The 24,318-nt window shown below is 34.9% G+C and overlaps 1 protein-coding gene across 6 annotated transcripts in view; it reads right to left on the bottom strand.

The window, feature by feature from the left end:
* IPP (intracisternal A particle-promoted polypeptide) overlaps nt 1-23,877 on the bottom strand; it is a 56,435-nt gene extending 32,558 nt beyond the window's left edge. For 2 of the 6 annotated variants that reach the window (XM_072974532.1, XM_006200428.4), the window contains exons 1-8: nt 23,745-23,877; nt 20,974-21,315; nt 16,809-17,240; nt 13,939-14,094; nt 12,757-12,924; nt 9,353-9,490; nt 8,665-8,787; nt 6,958-7,178 (exon numbers count right to left, since the gene is read on the bottom strand). In XM_072974532.1, coding sequence (XP_072830633.1) covers nt 6,958-7,178; nt 8,665-8,787; nt 9,353-9,490; nt 12,757-12,924; nt 13,939-14,094; nt 16,809-17,240; nt 20,974-21,265 — 1,530 coding nt within the window. In that variant the 5' untranslated portion in view covers nt 21,266-21,315; nt 23,745-23,877. Of the gene's footprint in view, nt 1-6,957; nt 7,179-8,664; nt 8,788-9,352; nt 9,491-12,756; nt 12,925-13,938; nt 14,095-16,808; nt 17,241-20,973; nt 21,316-22,746; nt 22,806-23,466; nt 23,720-23,744 lie in introns of those variants that run through there. The other 4 variants (XM_072974534.1, XM_072974536.1, XM_072974533.1 and 1 more) reach the window with 4 other exon arrangements.
* Nucleotides 23,878-24,318: the final 441 nt, after the last annotated feature.

Genomic DNA, 24,318 nt, shown 5'->3' with positions numbered 1-24,318 from the left:
AAATGATTATGAATCAATAAAAAATGTAAAAAAAAAATCCATTTGGTACCCTTAAAAAAAATCTTTAATATAATAAGCCTTATAAATCTCCAAGAGTATGATATAGTAGACAACACTGGCCAAATTTATTTGAACATGGAATCCTTCTTTCAAGGACTATCTAGTGAAGTTTGCGATATGCAAAACATAGTTTCAGAAAGTTAGTATAGATCAGGGATTGGAAACTAGAGCCTATTTTTGTAAGCCTACAAACTAAGAGTGATCTTTCCATATTAAAAGGTTGTTTAAAAAACAAAAAAGAATATGCCAAAAGAAGAGACTGTATGTGGCCCACAAAGCCTAAACTATTTACAATCTGGCCCTTTAGGAGAAAGTTCGCTAATTCCTGGTACATACTGCTCACTGAAGAAATTTCAAAAAGCTGCTAGAGGCGAAATGACTCATAACGTCCTACTCCAGGGAAAATGTCTATACCCAGAGAACAGGAAAACTAACGAAAGGTCTTGAGAAATAATCAAGAGAGAAAAGAGCAAGTATCCAGGGAGAGAAAAGAATCTGAAAATAAAGCATAAGATGAACAAAGTTTATAAAATCATAAAAGAGAAACACTGATTACTCATCAATGATAGAGAGTGAACTTTTTGAGGACAGAGACTTAATGAGCTTCACACCTCAGTACCCAGTACAGCAAGCACCAGCACATTACAGACAATCAATGAATGTCTGCTGATCTAAACTTACATGAAATTCTGAAATACTAAAACCAGGGACAATCCTTTGAAATTGAAGGACCACATTAAATTTAAAGACTATTTGAATATCTGAAATTACAAAACACATCACAAAGTTGACATAGTGAAAAAATACTCATACTTTTAAAATTGAAATATAGTCGATTTACAACTATAGTAAGTGTGTTAGTCTCTGGTGTACAGCACAGTGATTAAGTTATACATATACATATATATTATTTTTCACATGCTTTTTAAAAAAAATTTTGGGGGGAGGGGAGGTAATTAGGTTTGTTTGTTTACCTTTTTTTTTTGGAGGAGGTACTGGGGATTGAACCCAAGACCTCGTGCATACTAAGCATGTGCTCTACCACTTTGAGCTATACCCTCACCCCTTCACATTCTTTTTCATTATAGGTTCTATAAGATACTGAATATAGTTCCCTGTGCTATACAATAGGACCTTGTTGTTTACTCATACTTTTAAAGATAGATATAGTCACAAAAATATCTATAGCTGGTTAAGATAAATCAGGATGTTGGGGTCATGTTTATCATTAGGGAGAACTAACCTTTGCTTCACTACAGAAATAGCTCTGGACAAGATAAGGGAATCATGGGGCTCATCCAATAATGTCTATCTTTCATTCCTATCAGTGTATTAGAATTACAGTTTGTTTTTTATTCTGTCACATCAAAATAAACTCTGTAAAACCAGAAACATGTTTTACATTATCTATAGGGTTTGAATCTGCAATGAAGGACTTTAGTAGATAGTAAATAAAAATAACATTTCAGATTTATGCATGAAAAACCAAAGTAATTCAAAACAGATAAGCACTCACTTTGAAGCAAAAATCTCTATTCATTTCTAGCCATATAGAAACATTAGCAAGAGAAAGTGCCCTCAAAAAGGTTCACTTGCTCTATTCCCACACAGTAAGTGAAGGAACCTGAAATATCACGAAAGTTTGAAATTTGTCAGAAATAAGAGTCAAAATCATGCTTTACAACAAAACAAGAATTCCACTTTTGCCATTTCTATTCAACATTGTACTGAAGGTTCTAGCCAGGAAAATTAGAAAAGAAAATGAAATAAAAGCCAGATTGGAAAGGAGAAAGTAAAATGATCTCTATTTATAGATAACATGATCTTGCATGTAAACTAGTTTTCTTAATTTCATGTTCAGATTTTTCATTGCTAGTATACTGAAATTCAAATGATTTTTGTCTATTCATCTTATATCCTGAAGCCTTACAACACTCATACTCTAATGTGTTTTTGTGGATTCCTTAGGATTTTCTATATGTAAGATCATGTTATCTATAAATAGAGATCATTTAACAATAAGTAAATTGAATGAACAAAGTAGTAAATATATTGAGAATAATGAGAGCCAAGTTTTTAGCTGACAGAAAAGGTATTTACAAACATGGAAAGGGGGAAGGCCTGAAAGAAGCTGAGATGTACTGGAACTGGCATTATCATGGTGAACTTATGGTTTTATACATGCACAGATATATGAATATTTACAAATGAATATGTGTGTGAATACATACATGTATATACATACATATATTTTCTAGCTCTATTTACTGAAAGTGTCTAGAAGCAGCAATATCCCAGTAGCAGTGAATACTCTGAGTGTCTAATCTTGGTTTCTAAATATTGTCCTTCACTAAGAGGAACTGGAGCTTCTTGGAGAAATGGCTGATTCTAGAACTAGATCAGAGAAGTATAAGCTTTCTTGCACTTGAAATATTTTATTATGCCAGAAAGTAAAGAAATGCTCAATGAATGATGGGATCATGTTGAAAGGATGGACACAGGAGGGATTTCTACTTTCAGTCATGACAGAGTAATTGTTACCAAACTTGCCCTCCTGCCATAAAGACCTAGAAAACTGGACAAAACATATGAAATAAAGTCCCCAGATAATGGACAACAGGCAATGAAAAACTGTGATTCAGAATAAGAAACAAGGTGAGCTCCATGGTCATCCAGGCTTTCTGCCTGGAGGGCTTTCTGAATAGCAGTACAGGGAAGGGGATCACAAGCAGAGCATGACCATACACTGATTTAGGAGACAGAGATCAGAGTTTAGAGAGGTTGATGCAGCTGAGATTTCCAAGGAAGAGTGCCAGAGGACAGAAATTTCCTTGTATCTTTGGCTGAATACCCCTAATCTTTGCAGGCATAATATGAGACTCCATGAGTACAGTCAAAGAACTAATAAGAGGATGTGACATAATAATAAATACATATTTGGTTGCTGACCCCAGGTCTTGACACAGGACTCCTACAACCCCTGGAATTTCCTGGGTGATAGGAATTTGTTATATGAGGCAACTCTTGGTGGGATCCTGTATAGCGTTAGAATGGGGACCTTTCACCAGAAAAACCAAGCCAGGAATAGAAGCTTGGAACATTCAGTCCCACCCCCTATCATCCAGGAAGGGGAGAGAGGCTGGAGGTTGAATTAATAATTGATCATGCCTATGTAATGAAGCCTCTATAAAACCCACTAAACTATAGAGGGGGGGTTGGAGTGCTTCTGAGTTGGTAATGACAACCACATGCTAGGAAGGTGACACCCCAAACTCCAGAGGGACAGAAACCTGCACTTGAGACCCTTCTGGATCTTGGCTTATGTACCTCTTCATCTGGCTATTCATTTATATATAAGAATACAGAATAGAACAATTATATTCTTATATTATATTATATATTCTATTCTTCTATATTATAATAATATATAATATTCTCTATAATAAACTGGTAATAGTAACTAAAATGTTTTCCTGAGTTATATGAGCTATTAAAGCAAACTACTGAACCTCAGGAAGGGATCATGGGAACCCCCAATCTGTAGTCAAGTCAGACTGTGTAACCAAATCAGTGGTTAACCTGAGGACCTACTACTTGAGACTGGTGTCCAAAGTGAGGGGCAGTATTGTGAGACTGAACCCTTAGCCTGTGGGATAGTTAGTGTCAGAACTGAACTGACCCATAGGACACTCAGTTTGTGTCCACAGAGAATTAGAGAAGAGCTTTGTGTAGAAAACCCACGCTTTTGGTATCGTAAGTATTGGGAGCAGAAAAGCGGTTTTGCTTTAGAGGAGTTGTAAACTGAACAATTCTCAGAGCTTACACAAGGCTGGATGAAATTCTAGTTTTGACCATCCAAAACGAAGAGACTTTGCTGAACAGCTAGGACATTTAGTTGAGAGTCAAGAAGGGCCATACTCTGGTAGTAGAGCTAAACTATACCTAAAGGACCCAGACCTTTTAGACCTTCCCTACAAAGCTTAAAAACAAGTCTCAAAAGAATCAATTGAATTGGAGATAATTTAACTACTTATCAAAACTAAACTCAACACTTTTTATAAAAAGAAAACAAAATCCAAATACTCAGCAACATAACATTCACAATGTCCAGCATCTAATCAAAAGTTCCTAGAAATGTGAAGAAGCATGGAAAATATGACTCAAGCCAGATACAGATCCAAAAGTGATAAATAATAGAACTAGCAGACAAGAACTTTAAAACAGACATTATAAATACATTCAAGGATCTAAAGGAAAACATGAACACGATGAGGAGAGAAATGGAAGACATTTAAAAAAACAACAACCAAAAAGATCTTCTACAGCTAAAAAACACAGTATCTGAGATGAAAATGTCCCTAAATGGGATTAGACACTTTAAATTAAAAATTTAGACACTTCAGAAGATTAATGAACTTTAAGACATAGCAAGAGAAATTATCCAAACTGAAGCCCAAAGAAGTTTCAGTTATGCAGGATGAATAAGTTCTAATGATCTAATATAGAGCATAGTGACTATAGTTAATAATACTATATCATATACTTGAAATTTACTAAGAAGGCAGATCTTAAGAGCTCTTACCACACACACACACACACACACACAAAGGAAAAGGGAACTATGTGAAGTGGTGGGTATGTTAATTAGCTTGAGAGTGGTAATAATTTCATAATGTATACATATATCAAACAATGCACTGTACACCTTAGTACATACAATTTTTGTCAATTATACTTCAATAAAGCTGGAAATAAAAACCAGCAAAGTGAAGCACACAGGAAAAAAGATGGGAAAATATTAACAGATCCTCAGTCAGCTCTGGAACAATATCAAGTGGTCTTACATGCATGTTACTGAAGTCCCAGATAGAACAAGAACATTTGAAGAAGTAAGACTGAAAACATTTCAATTTGATGCAAATTATTATTCCACAGATTCAAGAAGTTCAATGAATTCCAAGCAGTTTAAACACAAAACCCAAACAAGACACCCAGTAATTTGATAAAGTGAAATGATAAAGAGAAAAATCTTAAAAGCTGTCAAAGGAAAAAAAAAGTATTACAGTTTGGAGGGATCAAGGATAAGAATGACTACTGACTTCCCATCAGAAACAATGCAGGAAGATAATTAAACTACAATCTTAAGGTGATAGGGGAAAGACCAAGAAAAATCTAAAATTCTACACTCAGCAAAATATCATTGGTGGAAAAAAAGTTTCAGAAAACAAAAGCTTAGAGCATCATCGCCAGCAGACCAGCACTAAAAGAAATATTAGACGAAGTTCCTCAGGCTAAGAGAAAATGATATGAGATAGAAACTCAGTTCTCTACACAATTAATAGAACTAGAAATGGTAAATGTATGCATAATTATGATGAACTTTCTCATTAAAATTTATTTTAAATATAATTGTTTAAGCAAAGATAACAACATACTGTGGGGTTTACAACATATATGGAAGTAAAATATATAACAATAGCACAAAGATTGGGAGGGGGAAATGTAAGTATGCTTTTGTAATTTCTTACAATAACAGTAAAGTTGTATGATATTATTTGAAGGCAGATGTGATATATTAAAATATCTGTAAGACATAATGCAAACCCAAAAGCAACCAAAAGCATGAAGAGATATAGCTAACTGGACAAAAGAGAGAAAATGGAATACTAAAACAATCAACATAAAGACAAAAAGAGAAAAAACAAGGACAGATCGTACGAACAGAAAAACAGCCAAATAGGAGTCTAAAAACCAACCACATCTATAAGTATATCATATGTAAATAGTAAAAATTCTAAAGACCCCATTTCAAAATCAGAGATTGTCAAACTGGAGGAAAAAACAGAACACAACCATGTGTTATCTTACAAGAGATGTAGTTTTTAAAGACACAAATTTAAAGTAGAAGGAAAGAAAAAGATACACAATGTAAATACTAATCAAAAGATAGCTTAGCTCCATTCATGGTTACATTAATGTCAAAGTAGCCTTCAGAACAAAGAATATTACCAGAGATAAAGAAAAACATTTCATGACTATAAAAAGATCAATTCATCAAGAAGACATAATAATCAATGTATACACACTTAATAACAGAGATTCAAAATATGTGAAGCAAAACCTGACAAGAATGAAAGGAGAAACAGACAAATCCATAACTACAGATCGAGATTTCAGCACTTCTTTCTTAGTAACTGACAAAACAACTGGATAAATTAGAAAGACTAGGGAAGACCTGAATATTAACCAACTTGACCTAATTGACATTTATAGAACACTGCTCTCAACAACAGAAGAATTAAAACTCTTTTTAGGTGCACATGAAATATTTACCAAGACAGAAATCATATAAAATATGCTCTTTGATCACAATGGAGTCATATTAAACCAATAACATAAAGATATCTTGGAATCTCCAAATATCTGGAAATTAAATAAAATACTTCTAACAACCCATTGGTCAAAGAAGAAATTCCCAGGGAAATCAGAGATGCCTTGAGACAAATGCTAAATAAAATACAATTTATCAAAATGTGTGGGATTCAGTTAAACTAGTGTTTGAAAACAGTTTATAGCTTTAAAGGTTTACAATCTAGAAAAAGGTCTAAGATCAATCATCTAAGTTCCTACTTTAAGAATCTAGAAAAAGAAGAGCAAATTGAACCCAAAACAAATAGAAGAAAGGAAAAATATTGGAACATAAATCAATGAAACAGAATATGGACAATCTATAGGAAAAACACAATCAATGACACCAAAAGTTGGTTCTTTGAAAAGAAAAAAAGAAGGAAAAAGACCTACAAGTAATATTATGAATGAAAGAATTCACAGCACTACAGATTTTACAGACTTTAAAAGAATAACAGGATACTAAAGAACTGAAATCATCCAACCTACCTCTTCAAAGGAATATTTTTCTACAGTATGAAGAGCATCCTGTGTCTCATTCCACCCTCCAACAGAATAGATGCAGTCATTGAGTGCAGCCACCCCAAGGTATGCTCTTCTGGTTCCCATTGGAGGAAGTGGAGACCAACGCTTGGAAAGTGGGTCATAAACTTCAAAAGAACGCAGTTCTATTCCTTCATTGCTGATGCCCCCAATTACATAAATTAAACCTGGAAATGGAATATTTTTGCTCAGATGCTATAGAAAATAGGATATAAGTAATTATAAAAAGTAATAGTTGTGATTTAAGTTTGCTATCTGATACTACACTTAATGTAGAGTTTACAATATTATTTCAAGAGAAAAAACTGACTTCTGTCTGTCTAGTTTATCACAGCTCACATTTAAGCACGTAATAAAGAATTAGGGGTATGAATTTAAAGTGGCATTGAATTTTCAAAGAACTTAATGATGCTATAACGAAACAATTTGTCAAAGATTTCCAATCTTATTGTCTGCCTGATGATCTCAAGTTCCAGATCCACTGCTACCATGTATAGGTAAAAAAAGGAAGGGCACAGGGATTTTTTCCCCCCTTAAAAAATGTGATGCACTTAAACTAGGAATGACATGACCCTGTCTGGTGACAATCTGTCATCCTAACCGAACATAAAGTAGAGAACTGAATTAGAATAGCTTATGGCTACATTAAGGTTTCAAGTATAGTACAGTACAATAGACTGTAATTTACAGAGAATTTGACTTGAAATGTTTAAGAAACATGAGCTAAATGTTAGTAAACCTGGGTTCTGCTGCAGCTTTGTCAGTAACCAACTACGACAAAAGACAACTCACAGCATTCTGACCTTCAGCTTTCTCATCTATAAATAAAGGGATTGAAATAATCTCCAAGATGCCTCTCTAGGTCTATGATTTTAGATAGGAAGATAAAAATAATAAATATAAAACAACTAGAGAATACTATAATGTTAAATAATAGAATATAGTCTGCATTGTGTAACTTGAGCATTCAGATGCTAGTGGGAACCTGAGAAGGTACTCATAAGGCAAAAAGAACCTGGGCTAGGAACAGAGCAGGCTGAGTTGTCACAGTGTCACAATGGGCAGACTGCTTCCTACTCTATAGGTACATATAAATCTGATCTCCAACTCTGGACAGAGAATCAGGTTCTATTAGACAGTGATTACTAATTACCTCTCAGGGTATAGTAGACAATTAAAATAATGCCGGTATACCATTTTAATATGCAGTACAACATTTTCCAAATCTGTCATAGCATTATATTCTGTGTGGACTGAATCACAATGAACCCTATAAAAAAACACTGAAGAAGCCTATGACACTGTCAAGACTGTTTTGGATAATCTCTTTCTACTTAGAAATACTTACTAAGGTCTATGTGGGAGAAAAAAATGACAATAATGGATGGCAGTTCAAATGCTTATTTTGCTAGTTAGGCATTTTCGCCCATTTGGAATTTTTAATTCTAGCTTTGTTTATGTTGGGAAAAAAAAGATTACTCTGGAAATACAGAAATAAACATATAAGAGGTTAAAAGCATAGCTTCTAAAACGTTAGTGGTATTATTCAATACCAACAGACATAAAACATACTTTTGTGAAAATAAAGCCTCAAATACAAACAGTTTTTTAAAAAATATATTTTAAGGGAAAATATTTTATAAGAGCAATTACCTTGCATTTCACAACACCCAAAGTAATAGCGTGACATAGCCATGTTGCCAACTACTTCCCATTTATTTTCATCAGGATCAAATCGTTCAATGGTATTCCCTATCTCAGCTCCAACCCAACCACCTGAAACCAAAGAGAAAAATGTTATTTTGGAGATAAAGGATCTTATTTATGAAAAACACCTTAGAAAACATCTAATCTGACAACTTATACTATGGATAATTATCACATAGACCAGAGAGGTTATTTGTCCAACATCACATAAAAAGTTAGAATCTGACTGTGGGTCGAAGTTGAGTCCTTTAACTCTCTGCCTAGGTTTCACAAGAGATTTTAAAACACAAAACAAAAACAAAAACTTCAACATACTGCATAGGAAATACGGTATTTTACAAAATTACTTTTTGAAACAACTTCTGCGAATGCAAAATGATTATCATAATTATGAGATTTAACTTTTAATCAGTTAGAGTGCTTCATTAGACATCTCATCTGTATTTTATCTCCATCTCCTTTGGAGAACTCCATACTTGATAATATTTCTGAAGTAATACAATTTTGAGAATAAGAATTTAAGCTGAAAAGACACAAGTTTCTTTAGGGAAGGGAGGGAAATTTCAAAAGTAAGCAGAATTTGACTAAAAATTTAAATAACGTTAGATATCCTTAAATTGAACAGCATAATTACCCAAAGCATAGATAGCTCCATAACACACACACACTCCCAAGCCACAGCGGGGGTGATTCATTGAAGCTACAGTTGTCCACTGTTTAGTAACTGGATCATAGCATTCAGTACAGTCAAAAATCATTGAATCCTTTTCACCTGAGTTAAATAAAAGAGACACATATGAGAAGGTTTAGTAATATTAATAGCCTAGAACCATAATACAATATTCAGTAGCATTTTGTGTTATCAGAAATTCAACAATAATGTCTGATTTTATATTATTCACTACAATTCACTGCCCACAAAGTGTTATTTTGAATCCATAGCATTGTCACTTATTAAAGGCCACTTAATGAAGCAAAAGCATAATTTTCCTATTATCTATTTCTAATTCTACCACCCAACCTATGTAGTTTTTGAGGATACAATTTGCATTTTGACACTTCCATATTTTCATAGTTTGGATAGCTGGTCCTGGGATAATTTGAGTTTTAATGCATTGTTTATCTAGCAACAAACAGAAAGTGAAAATAAATGTTTAAATATCACTTAAAATAGAATTTTAAAATATACCATACCTAGGAGTAAATCTAATCAAAGATTATATAAGATCTTTATGGATAAAATTTATAAACTTTATTTAGATAAAATTTTAAATTAAGAAATATCTAAATAAATGAGCAAATGTATCATGTTCATGAATTATGAGTCAATGTAAAGATGATTATCCCCAAATTTATTTATAGATTTAACAAAATCCCAATTTAAAAACCCTTTCTTGTTTTTACTGCGTTAAAATATACATAACATAAAATTTACCACCTTAACTGTTTTAAAATGTACAGTTCAGTGATGTCAAAGACATTCACACCGTTGTAGAGCCATCACAACCATCCATTCCCATAATTCTTATCTCATAAAACTGAAACTCTATACCTATTACACAATAACTCTCCATTCTCTCCTCCCCCAACCCCTGGCAACCACCATTGTATTTTGTCTTTTTGATTTTGACTACTCCAAGTATCTCATGTAAGTGGAATCATACAGCATTATTTTCAAAAACAGATTTAATGAATTGATTCTAAAATTTATATGGAAGTATAAAAGGCCTAGAATAGCCAAGCGCTCCCAAAAAGAATAATAAGGAGAAGCTGCCCTGTCAAATAAGTTTATCAGACTTAAAATAGAGCTACAGTAATTAAGATAGGCATAGACAGAGAGACCAATGGAACAGAAATTCTAGAAACAGATCCACACATATATGATGATTTGGTATATGACATAGTTTACAAGGCAGAGCAGTGGGGAAGCAAAAATCTTTTATGCTGGGAATTGGTTACATATCTGTGGGAAAAAATGAAGCTGGTTCGTTGCTCATACTATCTATAAAAACATAATTATAGGTGCATTAGAGACATAAGTGTAAATGGCAAAACTATAAAGTTTTAGAAAACAATAAAGATTTATATCCTCATGACTTTGGAGTAGGCAAGGATTTCTTCAAAAAAGATACAAGAAACACTAACCATATAGGGAAAAATATAATGAGTTGGCTACATTAAAATTAAAATATCTATTTATCAAAAGATACCATAAAGAGAGTAAAAGATGAAGCAGAAGAGTAGGAAAAGATATTTGCAGTACATATAACTTTATGAGGGCCCAGAATCCTGAATGTATACAAAACTCCTACTGTGCAGAAAAGAGTTAACATAGGAGGCCTGACATTGCCTATCCTTAGAAAGACCTGCTTGCAAGGTTGACCCTTGCCTGGAGTCTGGGAACATGGCTAGTAAACAGTTCTCTACACTCATATAAAATTTTCCCTAAATGATAAGAGTGGCTTTTTGCAGTGGTGAAAATGTTCTGGAATTAGTGGTGATTGCTACACATTTTGTGAATATAATAAAAACCACTGAAGTGCACACTCTCAATGGTGAATTTTATGGTATGTGAACTATATCTTAATTTTTAAATCTAATACTTAGAATATTAACCCAGAAATGTATGTATCTAGAAGGAAATAAACCAAACACTATGATTATCTCTGGGTGGTACTGTGATTATAGTATGGGTGATTTTTATTTTCTTTTTCATATGTATCAGTTTTAGCAAAATTTTCTCAACAAACCCAAATTAATTTGGTAATAAAAATTATTTTTAAAGTGTATATTAAGGATATATTAAGATATGTTAAGATAGTAATGTTGATAGTACTAATAAAATCTAGCAAAGTCATAGCATTTTTGAAGTGCTCCCATTGGTACTTCCATGGTATCAGGGAAAAGGAGATATATATAATATATACATGCAAGTGTCACACAAGACACTGTGACCCTAGGTTAAATAGGAGAGTTCACACAATGAAACTATCCATAATTGCCAAAGTGTACATAAAAAGAACTATTAGAGGTCTAGCCAAAGATTATATAGACTAATGGTCTTTATGCTGACAGAAGGTTACTGCTCAAAACTAATTTCTTTGTTAGGATTTTCAGATGGACCATGACATTTATTGATTTAATAAACAGTTTTTGAGTGACAATTATGTTCCTTCCAAACTATAAAAATCAAATATTGCCTCTTTCATTTTAAACTGATACTATCATAGTTGGAGAATAATATTTTAAAAAATATTTATTTATTTAAATGGAGGTACAGGGGACTGAACCCAGGACCTTGTGCATGTTAAGCATGTGCTCTACCACTAAGCTATACCTACCCCCAATAATAAGATTTTCGATATACAGCTTTCAGTGGTTTAGGCTGACCCACAGAAATAGAGCAAAAAAATTGCTGTAAAGGTTACAGATGATTTACCCAGGCCAGTTGCTATAAAAGGCAAATTTTTCAGAAGTAAATCTTGATATCAGGCATGTTAAAATTTATTTCTCTTTAGATCCCTCTCTGACAATTATTTCCCTCTAACAGTCAAATTCTCTTTATTTAATTTTATTCATTAATCATTTTAAAATTCATAATAATAGTTTCAGAAAACACAGTGATTTCAATCAAGAAATATATCCCATTGTCTAGCTGACATAGTTTTTATATACCCCACTGTCCAGATCACTTGGACATAATTAAAAATGATTCGTTATACAGCTTTCTGAATTAAAAAAAATTTTTTATCACAAATATTGACCTAAATTTTGGTGCCACATTTTATAAATAACTTTTCATTAAAACCAAACCTAAGTATTCTGCCTTGTAATAAATTATAGTATCCTTCTGGTATGAAATATTCAACATCTTGGTATTTCCTTTTTTCATTCATTCATTTATTCAATAAATACTTATTAAGCACAACTATACCTACATATACTCCATGGTAGCTAGCAATACACATAAGACATATAAGAATGTAGCCAACTTATAACTAGAGACTAATAAGGGAAATAAGACATTTTGATTTTTACCTCCAATTGCATAAACCATCCCTCCTAGAACTGCTACTCCCAATCCACATCGAGCCTGATGAAGTGAAGATACAGTGGTCCAGTACTGGCTAAAGGTGTCAAAACGTTCTACACAACTGAGGGCTCTGCTATCACTCCAACGACCCCCCTGCAACCGAGTATATCCACCTGAATAAAGGAAGGAAAGGAGGTACACAGCAAGTCCCTTACTGCTAAACATGGAAATGGCAGTAAGAAGAAAAATCTAGCTCTCTACATCTAGACATTCAGTATAACTATTTCATAGCAAGGAATAAGTGCTTTACAGCCTGCCATATATACATATATTATTCTTAAATGTACCAAGTCTTGAAAGATTATGGCTTAAATGCAATGAGGTCAACCACAATGTTAACCACCTGGTCTTGGCTATAACTGAACGTTAGATAAAACAAATCTAGGAGCTGGTTATCTGTCTGCTTACAAAGTTTCATTGTGACTTCTATTAATATCTTTTTCAATTAAAAATAATGAGTTGAAATCATTGTTTGACTGCACATCCTACCATTTAAAAAAACAGCAAGCACTCAAAAATTACATATTTATATATTTCAGTATATATACAATTACACATACAATTAACATTCACACTATAAATTATATTATAAAACTGTTATATATAAATTATCTTATGTACATAAATCTGGAAAATCTGTCTATTGTGTATATCAAATACTGGGTTTTTTAAATAAAAATGGAAAAGCTGTAATATGTTCATCTGATACTCCTATGGATTGTCTTGCACACCCACGCTTTGAAGACCACTAGTTCCTATTATCCCTAGTGACCATCTAAGACACTATGAATAGTTAAAATGTTTGAGATTTATTTTCCTATTTCTCATTAGAAGTCAAAGATTTAACTTTTAAAGCAGTATTTCCAAGGCAGTTATTTGACAATAATTTGGTATCTGACAACCTAAATATTTAGGTCACAGAATAATAGATGTCAAATAAATAGCTATTCTTAGATGTTTCCAAAGTATTATATAAACACAATTTATAAATCTGCAGCCTGTATGTGAAATTAAATGCCTACTTGACATACCTACATATTCTGACATGTATAGTAACAACTAAAATACTAAAAGGTTTTGATCCTGAAAATAAAGATAATTTTGATTACTTTTTAAAAGGTTCTCACCTACTGCATAGAGGTACTTTCTCGCTTTCTTCCGAGGTCGAACCTTAGATGTCTGCAGAAAACTACAAAATTTGTTCTCTTTGGGAGATTTGCATACCTCACAGTACTCTTTCAAAAGTGTTTGCAATGCAACACGAAGATTAAAATCAGATACTCCTAAAACAATGTTTAAAAAAACAGTGTTTTAATCAACTTTTAACAAATATTAAAAAGACATGTTTCCATAAAAGTGAAATACATTTATCAATCAAAAAATAAGAACTCATCATCAAACAGTGGTGTTTGTTTTCTACAATAACAAATATTTTCCTCATTTCTACTAAAGAATATACTTCTCTTTTATCAAAGACTTTTTAAAAATATGCTTCACAAGATCCAATTTGAAAACATATATATGAGAATCTCTAAATAAAGATGCCTAAGTAAAACAGTATCACAATTTTCTAACAAAAAGAGAAAATAAAATAGCCACCAAATTATATACTTACAACCTAATAACAAAAGGATACAAAATTATTTCATAAACCTTGAAAATGACAGTCAAAGCGGGATGCAAAAAATTCGAGTGAGATGACGTCCATCTCCTAAAATGACTTTGAGCATGACTGGGTAGGTTATTCTGCTGAAGGGTGCTTAGCTGAAAAGATGAATTGGGGATGAAAGCTAACCTGTGTCAAGCTGTAAGACCTGGCTCCTGTGAAAGGGCACTATTTTCTAATTTGCACAAAGGCACCACGTATGCTACCAAGGGACTGTCGCTAAGCTTTCTCCCTAAATCCGAAAAAGCAGTATCATGAGATACATTCTTGGCTGGGTTAAGGAGGTCCTAATCAATAACAGGATCTTATAAGAGAGAGCTCGGAACCCAGGCCCCCAAACAAGGACCCTCAGCCTTAGCAGATCTCTATTCTTTCATCACCAGTGGTAAACACAAAAATATACATCATGGGAAAAACCTACACATTTCACAATTTAACCATTTCAAGTAAGTCTTGCTCCCTTTCTGAATTTTGTGGTAGAGTCTCATTATTTTCCTGCACAAATTCCCTATCTTTTCTCCCAATATGATCAAAGAGAAAAAGTATCAAGGTTGAAAAATATTAAGGTTACCATTTTAAAAAATCCTTCATTTACTTCTTCTTTGGAATGCAGTTTTACTTCAGTGAAATACCTTTGAGTGATAACTATCGGGCAGTGCAAGACTTGAATGCTGTAACACTAAAAAGCTGAAGGAAAACATGCCCCAATTCTAGGGAACCTTCCTTTGCTTCTAGCAGAAGGACTTCCCTTTAGTACTCTGTAACACTTGGGAAAAGCAAACTCAACCATGAAAACCTTTGGCCCGCTCCTAAATTCTCACATAATGCATGCAAATATGTGTCTGGATAATTTCTCTCTTCTTGTTTTAGCATTTAAATATAGTTAGCCCTCATTATTTGTGGATTCCTTATTTGTGAATACATTTATCCACTAAAATGTATTTGTAACCCAAATCAATACTCATGGCGCTCTTCTGGTGGTTTGCAGACATGCTACAGAGTGACAAAAAATTTGAATCACCTAACATGCTTGTTCCCAGGTGAGACTGAAAGAGATGACATTCTACCTTCCTCTTTCAGCTCTCATACTGTAAACAAGTGTCCTCTTCACACTATTTAGAGCCATGGTTTTCACATTTTTGTGCTTTTTGTTGGTTTTTCTATATTTAAAATAGCCCCTAAGCATACTGCTAAAGTGCTGTCTAGTGTTCATACGTACAAGAAGGCTGTGATGTGCCTTACAGAGAAAATGCATGTGTTAGGCTTCATTCAGGTTTGAGTTACAGTGCTATTGGCCATGAGCTCAATGTTAATGAATCAACAATATATATCAAATAAGGTGGTTTTGACAGATACACACAGAAAACAAGGTCATGTATTGATCAGTTGACAAAAATGTTGTGACCGGAGGCTTGTAAGAACTTACCCTGCATTTTCCCTAGGAACAATGGCTCAGTATTTGCCAATTCAGGGCTTCTGGCAACTTTATAGAGTATACGTACCGTGAATGATGAGAATTGACTGTATACACACTAGTACAAGTTATCACTCAGAAAATCCTACAAAATTCTGTTAAACACTGTTAAGGGTAGAAAAAACTAAAAATTCACATTAAATATAATTCCTTCACAGAATTACACCTTTAATGCTAATATCATATTTAAATTCATAATAAAATCACTTGTGGATTCAGTAACATCCTAAAATTTCAGTGTGTGACAAGAGTAAAAGCTTCAAATCTTGAAACCACGTCCAAAGTCGTTTTTTAAAATAAATTTAAATATTATCATATTTCTAATACAAATCTAAAATATATTTTATACTACAGTGAAAAGTATATTCAAAGTTTAGAACCTAAAAATTATTCAAAGGCTACATAAAAGCTGTTATATTATATCAACATAAAATTCATTTTATAATGAGAGGGCTTATAGGATTTATTGAGTTCTGTTTTTGTTTTTAGCATATATATTTTCTCTCAGATGTTAGGTTTTGTTGAATTTTTCAGAGTGGCACGAGGAAATCTTACCCTAAAATAATTAGTACTGCCGAAAATAGCAGTGTTATTTTAGATCTGTCAGTAATTTTACCCCCTTGGTATTTAATTTCAAGAAAGATACATATGGATTTGATTAAAATAATGGGTAGAAATACTGAAATACTACTATCTACTCACAAAACACTAAAGTTGTATCTTGCATATAGTAATCATTCAATAAATGTCTGCTATTGAACTGAAAAATGAAAACACTATCACATTTCAAACAGAGAAAAGGCCACTGGATAATTAATTGACTAATTTAACACACAACAACCACCACAAAAAATTACCTTCTATATACTTTAAAAGCCTCTGAGGAGGTAATAAAGGGAATCGAATTGGGTCTAGCACTTCCACCACATGTTTTCTTCTCTTTCCCAGATCTTTCAGAATCCACTGCATTGCAGCTAAGAAGACCTGGTATTCATCCTCGATGCTAAGCTCTTCACTTCGCAAAATTTTAATCAGCTGATCTTTTGTAAGTGCCAGGAACTCTTCCCCACTATGAACCTCCAAGAAATGAACATGAATGTAGTTTTCTGTAAATTCCAAAAGATCATGGCAGGCAATTTGCTCAGAGAACTGAAAGATCCCAATGCAGTTCAGTGGATCAATTTGTCCTTTCAGAAATTCACAGCAAAGACTGACAACTTCAGTCAACTGTAGCATATCTGCTGCAACAATCAACTCCTGGACATTATTCACTCCTATGTTCACTATACCTAGGGAAGTAGGAAAACAAAATAACCAATAAAAGAAAAAAATATTTAACATATTCAAATCACATTATACCTGATTCCACTGATAGCTTAGGGTTTGTTGAGTAGACAGATACTAAGTAAAAAAGAAACAAAGAATTTGTAGAAAGTGCAATGATGATACCTAACATTCATGGAATACTTACACTGAGCCAGGCGCGGCATTAATTGCCTTATACATTTACTTAACCCTCACTACAACTCCATATAGTAGGCTTTTCCCCCCTTTATTTTCGTATTAAGAAAACAAAGTTAAAGTAACATGCCCTCATGTCTCATGGTTAAGTGAGATGCAGGGCAGGGAGTAACATCAAAGTCCATGCTTTTAACATAAGGATATATGCATCTAACATTTTACTGAGGCACTGGGGAGAGTAAGACAGGGTTCCTATCCTCAACTATAATAAAGTGCCATATAAATGTTAACTGTTGATATCAGATATAATCAAGAGCCTATAACGTATGAGAAGATATTAAACATTTAACATTTAAGTTACTGTATATACTAATCTCTTTCCAGAGGGCTTCACTTTCATTTATTTACATAATGACTTTGGAAAGACATCAAATAGTCAATTATATTTAGAAGGAAAAAAAAAACCATAATTCTCCTATCTAATAAGGATAAATTCTCCATTCAATTTCATACTTTCCCTTTATCCCTTTGATAACATTCAACTAAACTGTCTGTCTAAAGTTTGTATTCCCACGTAGATTTATAAAGTCTGTTGGGGCAAGGCTTGCCCTTTCCCTGTTCCTAACACCTAGCACACACTAGGTGCTCAAGAAATTTGTTATAAATGAGACATTATGGTGAGAGGAAAAATATGACTTGTTGAATGCAAACACAAGTTTTACCAAAAGTATAGGAAATGGAATCTACCATTGGAGTAAATGGTAGTGGCTGCAGAGAAAACCGAGATAAGACTTAACTGAATGAAATGAGAATTCAGTACAAATTTGGAGAAGATAAGCTTATGGGTTGTAATGGAAGGGGACTGAATGATTGCTACTGGATAAACCCAAGAGTTACCTGAGAACAACAAAAAGAATGTCCTACAGCTTAATATGGCTTTATAGATTATAAAATGCACTTTTACATTAAAATTGATCTAATTTAAATTATAATGAAATTTACATGAATTATAAAGTGCTACTATCCACACTTTATGAATAAGGAGAATGAGGCTCTCACAGGCTCATTTCTATTTTGCAAATATTTACTTTGCATTACCTATACAACTCTGTGAAGGCAGAGGCCATGCCTGTCTTGTTTACTGTCATATCCCCAGTGCCTAGCTCAAAAAAAGTACTCATATATATCTGCTGAAAGAATAAATGAATAATTGACTATAGTTAAATGACATGCCTTGTATCACATTGCTGATTAGTGGCAGAGCTAGATCACAAACCCAGGTCATTTAATTCTAAGTGAAGTGCATAAAAAGTCTAAGTGGGGAGGATATAGCTCAGTGGTAGGGTGTGTGCTTGGCACGCATGAGATACCTCCATTAAAAAGAAGTAAACAAATAATAAAGTATGTTAAAAAAAAAAAAAAGAAAAAATCTAAGGTGAGAAGTTATCTGTTAAGACCTATTAGAACTGTGAATAGTTAATAAAGAATGTTCAAAGGAGAGATTGACAGAATAATAGGTTTTGCCGCCCCCCCATCCCAAAATATGAAATGCTCTTACAATGAAAATCAAGGAACATGTTTTTCAAGAACTAATTTTATCCAAGACTACAAAGTTCCCTATCTAGTAAATACCCAATATTCATTTTTTTTTAATCTCTACTAAAAAAAAAACCTTGATTTTGTCGTGGGTGGTGAGTTTGCCCAGCTGAAAATTACGTTTCTCAGCCTCCCTTGCAGTTAGGGGTGAATTTTTGACTGAGTTTCACCAAGAGGACACAGGTAGCAGTTACTGGGGAGGGATTCCAGAAAAGCTTAAAAAGGGTCAGACTCAGCTTGCAGGCTCTTTTATCTTTCCCTCTTCCTCATTCCACTAGCTAGAGTTCAGTGATCATGAGATTAGAAGCTACAAGCTATAGATGGTGGAGTAAAGTGCTGGAAGATTAATGGGACACTAACGACATCATGAAGCCACCATATCAGCCTTGGGATGGCTACTATGGATTTATTTTTGTAGAAAAATAACCTACTATCTTGTAAAGCCATTTTATATCTTTTACTTGCAGCTGAATGTTATTCTTAACTGTTAATCATTAATTTTAGCCTTAAATACCAGTACTCTACAAATGTTATTTCCCCCCAGGTATGCTCAGTAGCTCGCATTTCTCTAGGTTTTACCACTTTTTATTTCTTTGATGGATGTGGTAATCACCAGCAATATGGACATGATGACATGAACATTCTCTTTCTCTAAATATCTCTTGTTGCTACTATCAGACAACAGAGGCAGAATAAACAACTTGTTTTTGATATTTCTTCTGTTTTTATGGATCTCAACATTAATTCCATTGGATTAATCTGCATTAACTTATACTTTGCAAATAAGAGAAGTGGGATATTTATGAAGCAACTTAACCAGCTCACATAAGTTAAACAGAAAAGTGAATCAAGAACCCCTCAGTGTTAATTTGTACACTAGCAATAGGCAGAGCTTCATTCCTTTCAGTAGATAAATCATTTTTACAATCCCAAATTAAGTTTTTTTCCAAAATTTTCCAAAAAGGAATATGAAACAACACAAAGAAATCATCTTTTGTCATTTTCCCGGTTTAAATAACATATGTTAAATAAACAATAATTTATCAGGCCATATAACTATCTCCCACCAAGTAGTCCTTTACAAAGGACATGGCGTAGTCTCAAAACTAGACTAAAAAAACATAGTCTTTGTTTTCAAACATTTTCTCATGATCATAAGGGTAATATATATTTACTACAGAAAAAAAACTTTTAGGCAGAAAAGTATAAAAATGAAAATCACTTATTTTCCCATATGGAGACATACACTATGTTGACACTTTAGTGTATCTCTTTCAAGTCTTTCTTCCATGTATATTTATGCCACATACAAGACTTACACTTTATAGTTTTCGTGTGCATTTTCTAACATCATAAAAACTCTTTGAAAATAAAAATTTTAATTAAATCAACACGTCCTGATTATAAATATTTTGAGGGAATAAAACAGAAAAAAGGAAAAATAAGAATCTTCCATATTCCATCATGTAGAGATAAACACTTGTCAATATTCTGGTCTTTTTCCTGTGCACAAATACACAAATTTTTTTTTTTTTTTTTACAAAAGTGGGCTGGTATTTAGATCAGGATTTTTTCATTAAATATATTGTAAACATTCCTCCATGATAGTATATATATGTGTGTGAACATAAATAATTTGCGAGATCTAAAAATTATTCCATTTTATATATATATATATGTACCTTAATTTATTTAACCATGTAATCTACTGAGGGACAATAAGAATGTATTCAGTTGTATACTCTTATAATGTTACAATAACCAAATATATCCACCTGCATCACTAATTACTTCCTTAGGATCCCTAGAAAAGGAATATTGGGTCAAAAGAGATGAATTTTTGAAGACTCATAATAACATACTGTCAAAGTACTTCCCATATAAATTAAAACAATTTATATTCCCGTAGCAGTAGATGAGTGGTTGCATCATTCTTCGCTCAAAGCTATGGCTCACGTAACATACCTGTGTAAATGAAATCTAGAAGTATTTGAAAGATTCCAGCTTCAATTCCTAGAATCTGTACAACATCTTTTGAGGACTCTTTCATTCCCCCAGTGAACAAAGCTGCAAAGTAAGGACTACTAGCAGCCAAAACAAGCCGATGAACTTTAAAAGTTTCCTTTCCAACCTGTAGCTGCACATCACAGAAATGCTGGCCATTCCTCATTTTATTGATCTGGGCCAAGATGAGTTGAGCATGTTTATCGGATGAAAAAGGACTATCACCAGCCTTGGCACAACCCTCATTAGCCATGATGATGATAGATTAACTAAAAGGACTGTTGCCCATAGTCTGGTCCTACCCTGAAAAAAAAAAGAGAGAGAGAGAGAGTCTAAGCACCACATTTTTATGTTTAATATGTCTTCTATTCATATACATATGAAACATTCGCTATCCTCAAGGAGATAATGATTTACTTAGGAACATGAAACAAATAAGTACTAAACTGTGTGGTACTATTCCTAACAGGGATTCAGAGAAGAGAATAATAGGGCATAAAAAATAAGATGATGCTTCACAGCTGAAATGGGACCTAAACTAGACACTGGAGTGATACATAGTGTATTAAGGTACGAGGAGACAGCATAAATCCTCCTAGGTGGAGTAAAGAAAACAAGGAAAGGCACAAAGGCAGAAAGAAATTTTAGTACACTGCAGTAAAGAAGCACACATGGCAGCCAAAATGAACTTTCAAAAGGCAATTATGATCAGGTCAACTGTCTGCTTAGAATTCTTCAATTTGTACACTTCCCTTAGCCCACAAAGCCCTTCAAATATACCTCTGTCCACCTATCCAGTCCTATATCCTCGAATCCTCTTTGAATTTAACACTCCAACAAAACCTAACAACTAGCAGTTCTCTAAAAGCATCTCTTTCAATGGCACCTTTCTCCACCTTTTCCTTCTGGATCTTTGTTGTAATTCAGAACTCTGTTCAAATATAATTTCCTCCAGGAACCCTCCCCTGTTTCTCTCTTCTCTGGGTTTGGTGCTCACCTTAACCTTACCTATTTTACAGCCTATATCACACTCTACCTTGTCAGACATTTTACTGCCCTACTCCCTACACACACAAACACACTGAAAGTTTAATTCCTTAGGGCAGGGACTGTCTTTCACAGCTGTCACACCAGTATCTAACACATAATAGGTTTTCAAATGTTTGTGAAATAAATGAGTACAATGAGAAATAACAATAATGGCTTAGGTTTTGTTTAACTCTGGTAATCTTTCCACACCAGATCTTCTTACTTTAAATCCTGGGTTTTTCCCACCATATCATGTGCATGGGGATTATTAAGCCAGGTTATAGAGAAAGGGCTTTGAAGCCCAAGCACAGAAATTTGGACGTGAGCCGTTAGTTTTATAGAGAATAAACATGACAATCGTCGTATCTCAGAACTGTTATTTGAGTCTTCAGGGGGATGAGCTAAGCATTAGCAAAGTCCTAGGAAACAGCCTTCCAGCCTCAACAATGAGAATCAAAGGGATAAATCTAAGTTAATTTCTGAATAAAGAAACCATGAGATCCATTAATATAAGAGATCTAGAGATGAAGCACATGGGAAATCTGAGTAAGGTTTTGTCATTTAGGCATCAAGGAGAACTGGTATTAAGACTGACAGAAATAGTGTGGGCTGATGTTAGAAAAAAGTGGTTAAGTTTATAGCATTTAGTCACACTTACCAAAGTAAAAATAACTAAACTGACTATCATGATTATCTAGGAATTACCTTATTGAGAAAGTAGATTGAAAAGTTCCGAGGTAGCTGCTAAAACTTCACATCAGCATCTACAGAATGTCAACATTATTACATTTAATTGGCATATAAAAGCTAAGTGTTTTTGTCTCTACACAGAAATTTGACCTGCAGATATTATTAAACATGGCATGGCTGTCAGGCTTTTCTGTTTTAGATTGCTTCCTCTCAGCAGATTTTAGACCCCAGTGGTTTGTTTAATTACAAGGTACCTCCTCTGCCCCCAAATTCAGGGCATGAAGCACAGCCACTGAGCTAAAACGCTGCCTCCTGCTTACATTTAAAAAAAAAAAGTTATTGAATGTCCAACGGGTGAGAGACAGCTGAAATCCTACTCTATTACCACGCTTCTTAGTAACTGCTGATACTATCCCACTGCCAGTGGAGTACTTCCTTCCAAAAGGCAGCACGTGGTGTAAGCCTATTTCCAAAAGGAGACAGCATAATTCAGGCACATTGCATAGGGATGTAAGGGGCGTGCCCAAGAGACAAAAACTTTAAAGGTAGATTATTAGGAACCGGTGGAAACGCCTAAAGGAAGTAAAGAGGACCTATGTTTAGCGGCCTTGAATCCACTGCCTAGAGCATCTGGAAGCTAACTAGGGGTTGGACGTGGAGAGCTATCCCTAGGCTGCTGCGACACTAAAGGCGCATAAACATTCGGGGGCGCTACCCGAACGGCGGAGAAGGCACCTCAGACACGTCTGGTGACAGCAGCCGGCAGAGTTCGGCCTCCGGATTCCCCCCGGGGGCGGGGGATTGACGGGGAGAGGAGAGGCAGGAGCGAACCGGACTAGATGAAGCTCAGATGAGGGCGAACCCCCTTTATCAAAGGCACGCCTGAGCGGCAGGAGAAAGCCGGTTTCCAAAGCTCCTCTCGCTCTCCTCCTCCAGGGTCCTGAGAGTCGAAGAGAGCCGAAGAGGAAACTCCCAACCCCGTCATAGATGCCCCCGCCGCAGGGCCTTCTTACCCGCCGCTTCCCCTTCCAGCGGGCGCCAGCTCAGGCGGGCGCTGCGCGCGCAGTCGCGACCAGCCGGCGCGCGGAGGGGGCGGGGGAAACCCGGCCGGGTGACGGGGCGGAGGGCTGGAGGCGAAGCCGCGCCTGTTGTAGGGGCCTCTCCCAGCCGGCGGCCGGAAGGCCTGCGCGTGCGCACTGCTCTTCCGCTCGTGGGTGGCGGCCGCTGCGGGTGCCAAGCTGCCCCAGCGCCAGGCTTGTGCTTGACTCCCCGCGGGCAGTGGCCCTGCGGCCAGCGTAAACTCCCGCCTGCTGGAGCTGGCCGGCTCGGCTTTCCACTCCGCCTACCGCCTCTCGATTCTTGTGGCGTCCCAGGCAGCCAGCGAACCTCAGTGCTAATGAAAGACACGGACGAACCCTCGGCCGGGCGCTTGTCTATTCCTTATGGTTCATACAGATCGCTTTCTGAGTCTCTGCCTGACTGGGCCCCGCACTGTGAATGGTTGCCTGCTTTGAGCAAAGGGACAACTCAAAACATTCACTTGTTTTCACTGTTGAACCTTATAATAATGACGCATTTTAAAATGGC

Source organism: Vicugna pacos, chromosome 13, assembly GCF_048564905.1.
Source record: "Vicugna pacos chromosome 13, VicPac4, whole genome shotgun sequence".
In the NCBI taxonomy this organism is placed as follows: Eukaryota; Metazoa; Chordata; class Mammalia; order Artiodactyla; family Camelidae; genus Vicugna; species Vicugna pacos.
This window is presented reverse-complemented; position numbering and strand designations above follow the sequence as displayed.